This window comes from Lagopus leucura, unplaced genomic scaffold (genome assembly GCF_019238085.1).
Source record: "Lagopus leucura isolate 7727_CA_CO unplaced genomic scaffold, USGS_WTPT01 252-0_obj-0_obj, whole genome shotgun sequence".
Classification (NCBI taxonomy): domain Eukaryota; kingdom Metazoa; phylum Chordata; class Aves; order Galliformes; family Phasianidae; genus Lagopus; species Lagopus leucura.
The window spans coordinates 31,321-40,667 of NW_024968254.1; the positions used below are offsets into that span (position 1 = coordinate 31,321).

Consider the following 9,347-nt stretch of genomic DNA (forward strand, 5'->3'; position numbering starts at 1 on the left):
TTGGTTTAGAAGGGACATTAAGGGTCAGAGAACCATGGAACCAGTTCCTGGTTGGGCTGGAAGGGACATTAAGGGTCAGAGAACCACAGAAGCACAGCATGGTTGGTTGTAAGGGACCTTAATGATCAAAAACCACAGAACCAGTTCACAGTTGGTCTGGAAGGAGCCCCCCAACCCCAGCCCTTCTGCATGCTGGGTGCCCCTGCAGCTCAGGGCCCATCCACGGCCTCGGTAGCACCAGGGATGGGGCACCCACAGCTCCAGGCAGTGCCAGGGCCTCACCATGAGGCATTTCCTCCTCACATCTGCCCCACACCTCGGGCAGTGAGGTGGGGTGGGAGAGCTGCCTTCCTGCAGGGCTGTCCTGCAGCCTCTCTGCCCCTGCTCTGCTGTTTTTAAGCTCCTCTCACGCTCTCCCCATGCAGCAGAGCTGCAGCACCCCGTCTCCGTTCCGAAGGAAAGTGCTGGAACCCTGGCGATGCATCTTTGGAAGGGAGCAGTACCTGAGCTGGCAGTTGTTTCAGACGGCTCGACAGATCTGCAGTAGATTTGCATAATGTTGTGCTTTGCTCTGGTGGTGCAGATGATTTCGGCTGTGTTTGAGCTGCAGAGGGCCCTGTGCTGAGTGCCTTTCAAGAGCCGGGTTTGTGCAGAGGCGATCGGCACAGCAGCGCCTCAGCAACTATGAGGGGAAGTCAGTGTAGCTCTGTGGCAGAGCAGGCTTAATCTCATCTGATTTCCTCAGGCAGGAGGGGGAGAAGATCCCAATGCGTGTCTGCTCCCTCCTTCCCTGAATTGCACTTAATGTGAGCGATTGCTATTGGAAGTGACACCAAGGGTCTCAAGCTCCGACTGAGCTGCTCTCTCATCCGCGCTCTGAAGATGGTCAGCATCGTTAATAACCTGATCAATAAGGCACAGACTCGCACCCACGTCTGCTGCCGAGCTCATCTTGTGCCAGAGCTGCCCTGCAGTCCTCAAAGCCTCCCCAAACAGGGGCTGTGTGCTGGCGTGCTGCTGTGTGCTGAGCAGCAGGCAGCGCTCCTGCTGCCCGGCTCCTGGGGCAGCTGCAGCAGAAGGAAGGACATCCCACAGCCCCCCATCTGCCCTGCAGCGCCCCGCAGCCCTCCTCCATCCCTTTCTCCCTGTTGCCACCCCCATAGGTGATGCTGCCTTTCCCTCTGCCCGCAGGCATCCAGCGCCGGCCCCAGGATGAGCACGGAAACGAGCGGCAAACCCCTGAAGGTGGGCTCCAGGGTGGAGGTCATCGGGAAGGGGCACCGTGGGACCGTAGCCTACGTCGGGGCCACCCTGTTTGCCACGGGCAAATGGGTCGGGGTCATCTTGGACGAAGCCAAGGGCAAGAATGATGGCACCGTGCAGGGCAGGAAATACTTCACCTGCGAGGAGAACCACGGCATCTTCGTGCGGCAGTCACAGGTACTCGGCACTCTGCGATGGCCTCTGCCTGCTGGGCTCGGGGGCTGCCCGGCCCCACACAGGAACGTGGCTCTGCACCCAGTGCTGGGGGAGGAAATGCCCGTCCTTCACCCCCAGCCTCTGGGACTGCACAGAACACGGAGTGCTTTGAGCTGGGAGGGACCCTAAGGGCCCTCTGGTCCCACTGCCTGCAGCGAGGGACACCCACAGCTCCAGCAGTGCTCAGAGCTGCATCCCCTGACGCCTGGCTCTGCAGCGCCGCTGCCTCTCTGTGCAGCCAGTGCCTCGCCACCCTGCTGTAAAGGACTTTTTCCTTACACCCAGTCTGAGTCTGTTCGAGTCTGAAACCATTTCCCCCTGTCCTATCATACAGACCCTGCTCTGGAGTCTGTCCCCTCCCTTCTCACGACCTCTTTAGATATGAAGGCTGCTCCCAGCTCTCCCTGGGGCCTTTTCCTCTCCAGCTGGCAGCCCCAGTTCTCAGCCTCTCTTTGTTTTCCATCCGTGGGATCATTCTTGTGGCCCTCCTCTGGACTCACTCCATCAGGTCTGTGTCTTTCCTGTGCTGAGGACCCCACATCTGGACACGGTGCTCTGGGTGAGGCCTCCCAGTGCAGAGCAGAGGGGCAAACCCCCTCCCCAGCCCACAGGCTGTGCTGCTTTGGATGCAGCCCTGGGCACAGTTGGCTTCAGGGCAGTGAGGGCGCACTGCTGCCTCCTGTCCAGCTGCCATCCACCAGTACCCCAGGTCCATCTCAGCACACCGAACTCCATCCCCGCAATCCCCAGCTTGCCCTGACCCCCTGGCAGGGGTTGCTTTGACCCGGGTGCAGCCCTTGCACTCGGCTTTGCTGGATCTCATGAGGTTCCCCGCTCAGCTTCCAGGTCCCTCCAATGACATCCTGTCCCTGGGGTGCCCACTGCCCCCCGAGCTTGGCTCACCCACAGACTGCTGGGTGCCTTTGGTCCCACTGCCAGTGCCACGATGAAGGTATTGAAGAGCACTGATCTGACCCCTGAGGGGCGCTGCTGTCACCGATCTCCATCTGCACGTCGAGCCATTGAGCACCAGCCTGGGAGTGACCTCTGTAATGCACAGTACCAGCCTGCCTGCTGCACGCTGCCCCTGAGCTGCCAGGGCTGGGTGCCTGGAAATCGGTCAGAGAGCTCCCCCTAAACACTGCTCACCTTACAGTAAATGTGATCCACCAGTTGGGTTGAGCTGCTGAGCTTTTGCTGTCTGTGTGCCGTGGGTAGGAGCTCAGCACGTGCTGTGTGCAGGCAGGTCTCCTCCATTGCCATTTCTGGCAGCAGGGCAGCACCACGAGGTGACGTCGCTCCTCAGCGCGCTGCTGTGGCACAGAGGGCTGCGGGGAGCCCTGGAGCGGCGCCACCTCCCCCGTCCTCCTGCTGTCCCCATAACACAGACATCAATGAGGCCTCGTGGCGTTCCAGGTCTTCTGATTTACAATTAGGTTTCATCTCCAGCTGCGTCCTCATCGTGTGGCCGTGCAAAATGGTGCCTCTTGAGGTGGCTCAGCTGATGGTGCCTGAGTTCAAAGCACGCTCGCAGTGCAGCCATGAGGGAAGCCTTTCCCTTTTCCCACTGTGGGCACTGCAGTTTCAGTGTGTTCAGCACTGGTGGGGCTGCTGTGATTCCTGTGCCGCCATCTCCGTCCTTCTGTCCATTTGGGAGCACACTGAATCACAGAATCACAAGGTTGGAAACGACCTGCAAGATCATCCAGTCCAACCCCCCTCCCATTCCTATCAGTACCACAAGCACTAAACCATCTCTCATAGCTCCTCATCCAGGCGCCTCTTGAACACCACCAGGGACGGCGACTCCACCACCTCCCTGTGCAGCCATTGCACTGCCTGACCACCCTCTGAGAGAAAAAGTTTCTCCTCATATCCAACCTAAACCTCCTCTGCTACAACTTCTGGCCGTTTCCTCGGCTCCTGCTATTTGCCTGGGAGAAGAGGCCAGACCCTTTTGCACCGCAGCCTCCCTTCAGGAAGTTGTACAGTGCAGTGAGCTCTGCCCTGAGCTCCTCTTCTCCACTCTGAACATTCCCAGCTCCTCAGCAGCCCTGTGCTCCACACCCCTCACCATTTTGTTGCCCTTCTCTGCACGCTCCAGGCCCTCAATGTCTTTCTTGTAGTGAGGGGCCCAAAACTGAACCCAGCACTCGAGGTGCAGCCTCCCCAGAGCTGAGTGCAGGGGATGCTCCCCTCCCTGCTCTGCTGGCCATTCCTCATGCAGGCCAGGATGCCGTCGGCCCTCTTGGCCACCTGGGCACCCTGTGGGCTCGTGTTCAGCCCAGCACCAACCAACACCCCCAGCTCCCTTTGCTCTTCACACTCATCCAAGCTCTCATCCCCAAGCCTTTGTGCTGCATGGGGTTGTTGTGGCCAAAGTGCAGAACCCCACACTTGGCCTTGTTAAACCTCATCCCATTCATCTCAGCCCAGCGATCCAGCTGATCCAGATCCCACTGCAGGGCCTCCCTGCCCTCAGGCAGATCCACACCACCTCCCAACTTGGTGCCATCTGCAAACTGACTCAGGGTGCCCTCAATCCCTTCATCTAAGTCATCAATGAAGATATTAAACAGGATGGGCCCAGTACCGACCCCTGGGGGACAGCACTTGTAACAGGTCTCCAGCTGGACTTCACCCCATTGACCACCACCATTGAGCACGGCCCTCAGCCAGTTCCTTACCCAACGGAGGGTAAAACTGTCCAAGCCACGGGCAGCCAGTTTCCACAGCAGGACACTGTGAGAGACCGTGTCAAAGGCTTTGCTGAAGTCTAGGTAGATACATCAACTGCCTTTCCCTCATCTACCAGTCTGGTCACCCAGTCGTAGAAGGAGATGAGGTTGGTCAAACACGACCTGCCTTTCATGAACCCCTGCTGGCTGGGTCTGATCCCGTGGACAAGCTGTGTGATCTCTCCCATGAGCGCACTGCTGGCACTGGGGCTCCTTCCCCAGCAACAAACCACAGCCTGCAGCCTGTGGCTGCTTTGCCCTTCCCTCCAGCTCAGACATGTCTGTGTTTCAGCCTTGGCAGCACAGCCTGCAGCTTCCACTGTGGACCCCAAACCCCCCGCTGGCTGCCGGCGCTCCGAGACCTCAATGCATTCAGACACAAACCCGCGGCAGAACCTGCAGCAGCGCTGAGCGCACGGCGGCTTTGGCACTCAATCTCATCAACCCTTTTCCAGATCCAGGTGTTTGAAGATGGAGCTGACACCACGTCCCCAGAGACCCCGGAGTCGGCCGCAATGAAGGTCCCCAAGCGAGGTGAGGCGCTGGGCCTGGGGGCGGCTGGGAGCTGGCTGTGCGGGGCTGGGCGGCTCGGCTGCGGTGCCTTTGGGCCTGCCTCCCAATGCCTCCTACCTCAGCCTCCTGCTGGTGCTCGGGGCCGTTGTCCCCTCTGGCCAAGCTTCCCTTCCTCTGAGCCGCTGTTTTTGCTGAGCCATTGTTTGGTGCTGCATTTGGGGATGCTAGAAAAGAGCTCTGACGGTTTCCCCCCCTGGACAGCCTGCAGGCAGCGTGTGCTGACTGAGGGGTTCTGTCTGTTTGGTGAACATAGACTGGTTCCAAGTGGGGTTGCTTCCTTTGTTTTTTTTTCCCCCCTCTCATGGCTTCTGGAAACTGAAATTTCCCTTTGCTTGGCAAATAAAGCCACCGTTCAGCTCAGGGTTGGAGCAGCCCCCCAGGATCCCCATCCCACTGTGCCCACTGCCCCAGGTGCCACCTCTCCACAGTTCTGGGGCTCCTCCCAGCTCAGTGATCCCCCACTCCCTGGTGCTTCACCCCTCTTTCCAAAATGAAATTGCTCCTAATCTCCCAGCCGAGCCCCCCAGCACAACGTGAGGCTGTTATTGAGCCCCACGGCAGCAGGGGTTGGTGATGGGTTGGAAATGGAAATGTATATAATATGCACCTGTACAATCTTTTCACTCTGGGATCAGACTTCCCAGGTAAAAGCCCAGTTTTTCTTACTCCCAGTTGGTATTCAGCACCCAGTACAAGGAATTTCCCCACTTCTCCTTATGTCTGCACACTGTGAGTCTGTAGGGAGGAGTTGGCACTGGCCTGTATCAGGGGTGGCACTCCTCTGGGAAGAGCTGCCAGCATGGGTTGTTGTCACTGCAGGCAGTGCTGCTGCCCTCTCCTGCAGCCACCTGCTTCCATCCTCACCCCTGATTCAGTAACGCCGTGTGGATGGAGCTGTGCTGCCCAGCACTCTGCAGCAGTGCTGCTCTCAGCCCTCAGTGCTGCAGCATGGAGTGGTGGGTGATGGGGATGGTGGCAGGCAGGAGGTGGAGGCAGGAGGAGGCAGGAGGTGGCAGGCAGGAGGAGGAGGCAGGAGGAGGCAGGAGGTGGAGGCAGGAGGAGGAGGCAGGAGGAGGAGGCAGGAGGTGGAGGCAGGAGGAGCCATGCAGGAGGTGCCAGTGCTTGCAGGAGGTGCCATGGAAATGGCAGCACCGTTGCTGCATCTCTGCAGTACCTGTGCAGGTTGCCTGGCCCTGCATGCAGCTCTGTGCCCGCCGAGCAGCTGCAGTGCAGCAGGGCTGGGACTGGGCAGCCCAATGCAGGCACCTCTCCATGCTCACACGGCAGCACGAGCTGCACGCAGCGCTGGTGCAGAGAGCAGCAATGCTGAGCGCAGGTATGTGGCCTCCTGGGGGCTGCAGAGCTCCATTCCAGCTGGCATCCTGTCCTGTCAGCACCTGGAGGGGGGCGTTGGGCAGCAAACGTCGTCACAGCTCTTCTGCGCTGTGGATTTGCTCCCTGGCAGGTGGGAGCTGGCTCTGCTCAGTGTGTGTGGCTCTGGCTGTGCTGTCCTGGGGCAGAGCTGTGCTGTGCTTCATCCCGCAGCCCAGAGGTCGGTGTGCTGCTTTGCTGTGCGCTCCCAGAGGCCACGCTGCAGGGCCTGGCGCCCCCCGAGCTGTGTTGGCACTGTGGCTTTTCCCCCTGGCGGTGCCTGCAGCTCTGCTGGGAGCCCCTCTGCCTCCACACCTGTGCACCATCGCAGCCCCATTTCCTGCTTTATTTATCCACAGCTCCTCGCTCTCTGCTTCAGCCTGCCACAAACACGTGGTGGGTCCTTTCTGTGTACAGAAACCGGCTCCTCTGCGCCAACACTGACAGATTTGTTTCTCTTTCCCTTTGCAGATTCCCTGGACGCCGCCAAAGGCAGCAAACTGGTGAGTGCTGACTGACCCCACGCTGTGAGCCGCTGCCTCCGGCTCCTTGTGCAGCACGGGGCAGTGGAGAGGCAGATCTGCACGTTCCATTCATCTGGGTTTACTTTCATGACCATCTGTCACCTCTGTGAGAGCTCCAGGAGGAGCAGGCAGATGCACCCGCACAAAACCTGCTGGAAGGGCAGCCTTCCTCCTGCCTCTCTCTTTTTGGCCTTTTGCAGCACCGAGCCGCACTCACTGTAGTGAGAATGGCAGCGGCAAAGTGTGCTTCTCAAACCCCCGAGAAAAGAGTTTTGGTTAATGGCAAGGAACCAGTCAGGTGCAGAGAAGCAGATTCCCAGCACCGTTGTCTGCGCTGCTCTCACTGATCCGAGCTCAGCAGCACTGCTGCACGCACAGCCCGTGTGCTTTGTGCCTGTGCTCCTTAAAGACAGGGAAAACAAACAGCCACCCCTGCAGGAGCAGTGTGGCCTTGGAGGAGCTGAAAGCAGCTCACTGCTGTGCGCGTGGGGCTCACGGAGAAACCTGCATGTGCTTCTGGTCAGGAATCCCAGCGCTCGAGGCGTTGTGGCTGGGTTGCATCTGTGGGTGCCGCATCTCAGGGCAGCAGGAATCGAAGTGGGTCCCCATCTTGATGCTCACTGCTCTGAGCCCCATGGGTTCCAGGAGCGTGGGGTGGGGAACCCCTTCCTGCCTTCCATTGGGGGCATTTCATTTCACAGGGTGCCGAGCGCCGCTTGGCCTCCTGCTGCCGTGTCAGCATCTGCCTGTTGGCTGCAGCCTCTGTGCTGGTGGCCCCTCGTTCCCCCGTGTTCCCCACCTGTGATGTGAGGCATCTCGGTTTCTGGCTTCAGTTGTGCACTGCACTGAACACGCAGCTGGAGGAACGGGAGGATGTGGCTCCGGGGCTCTGCGCTGTGGGGCCGTGGCTGCTGCCCCCTGACGGCTCCCTTACCTTCCTGAGGCTCTGACGGTGAATTAGGGTCGGTGCTGCCACACTGCTCCTGCTGGAGCCGCTTGGCGCTGCTGCTCTGGGGATGCTGTTGGTGTTGCACCCCCTGACGGCAGCCTCTCTGCCCCAATGGCCCTTCACACCCACATCCCTGACAGCAGCTCTGGTTCCCGGTGCCTCGGGGCCGCGTTCCCAACCCTGCAGCGCCCAGCCCGGGGCTCAGCACGCTGACATCTGCATCCCCACGCTGCCCTGCCTGGTGGCACACAGCCCTGCTCCCACCGCCTCCCTACACCCTGAGCTCAGTGCCGTGCCTCCTGGGGCGGCCTGAGTTTGTGCATCCCATGGGATGGGGCCCATAGGAGCCATCAGCTGCGACTCCTGGCTCCAGCAGCACTGCTGTCAGAGCGTTGTCCCAGCACTCCTTCAGCTGTGGTGACAGAGCCCCATTTCCTAAGAGGCTGATGCTGTAGGTGGGTGCAGCACAGAAGCTCTGCGGCCCCGGGACTCAGGGCCCCCTGTGCAGGATTGCTCTCCCGCAGTGAGGGTGCAGTGCATGGAGCAGGGGTGGCTTCCTGCTGCTGTCAGGGAAGGGGCAGCGCAGTGCAGGATGTGGGCTTTGCTGGGGAGCAGAGGCTTGCTGGAAGAGCCACCAGGCTGGGAGTTCCTGAATGCAAAGCTTAGGGCTGCTTCAACCCACTGCTCCTTGCTGGGGTGAAAGAGTTGGAGTTGCCTCGTTTTTCCTCCTGCCCCGCTTTTCATTGGGGGCCTTCCAAAATTTCCCTTTCAATGAGAAGAACCAATGATGTCCATTCCAGTGGGAGCAGCCGTTCTGTAGGGGAGCAGGGCGCTCCCTGCTGCAGTGAGAGCATTGATCCCCGCGGCTCTGAGTCTGTGGGGTCCAGAGGGTGGGAGTGTGGGCAGCGTGGGGGCTGTGCCAGGGCTCTGTGTGGGCTGGGAATGGAGCTGGGCTGCTGGGGACCCCCAGCCATGCTGGTGCAGTGCTGGAGGCTGCGGCTGTGTGTTCCTTCCAGCGCGACCTGAGCCCAAACTGCTGCATCAGCCCAGTTTGGAAGCCAGGTCGGTGGCACCGGCGTACATTGAGGGGTTGAAAGCACGCTCCATTGCCTGCTTTCCTCTGTTAAGGCTCCACACGTTGGTTTAGATCGGTCCGAATGCATTTCTCTTTCTGGTTGTACGTGGCCTTGCAGCCTGGTGAATGCACACCCAGCTCTGATGGTGGCAGTGGCTGAACAGAGAGCGGTTCTTCCTGCCGCCATCCGATACCCTGAGCTCTAACTCTCGACCTTTTATTTCCTCCTCATGCAGCGTGGAGCCAAACCCAAAAAGGTGGTGCGTTTTTGACACTCTGTGTGTTCCATCCCAGCTGCATGCATCGCCCCGGGTGCATCCCAGCCCTCCCACTCCATCTCCGGCTGCATGTCTGCTCATTGCATGCCCCCCCCCCCCAGCCCAGCGCCTCTCCCCACGCAGGGGAGGTCAGCGTGGTGCCCAGGCGTGCAGCCACAGGGCTGCTGCGTGCCTTCCTGGGCCTGCACAGCGCTGCTGTGGGCAATGCGAGGCTGTGCCGCGCTGCAGAGTGGCGGCGATGCATAGCTGTGCTCCGGTGGGGCGAGAGCTGTTGGGAAGTGGCAAAAGGTGAGAGCTGGGCCGGGAGCCGTGCTGCGGTGAGCTGGGATGGGTCAGTGCCACGTGTGGGGCTGCCCTGCT

General features: G+C 60.1%; 1 protein-coding gene across 1 annotated transcript in view; it reads left to right on the forward strand.

Annotated features, from left to right (window-relative positions):
* The window catches only part of TBCB (tubulin folding cofactor B), a 16,703-nt gene extending 7,639 nt beyond the window's left edge, over nt 1-9,064 (forward strand). Inside the window, exons 3-6 of the mRNA XM_042894404.1 lie at nt 1,192-1,440; nt 4,673-4,751; nt 6,633-6,664; nt 8,946-9,064. Coding sequence (XP_042750338.1) covers nt 1,213-1,440; nt 4,673-4,751; nt 6,633-6,664; nt 8,946-8,981 — 375 coding nt within the window. The 5' untranslated portion in view covers nt 1,192-1,212 and the 3' untranslated portion in view covers nt 8,982-9,064. The remainder of the gene's footprint in view (nt 1-1,191; nt 1,441-4,672; nt 4,752-6,632; nt 6,665-8,945) is intronic.
* Nucleotides 9,065-9,347: the final 283 nt, after the last annotated feature.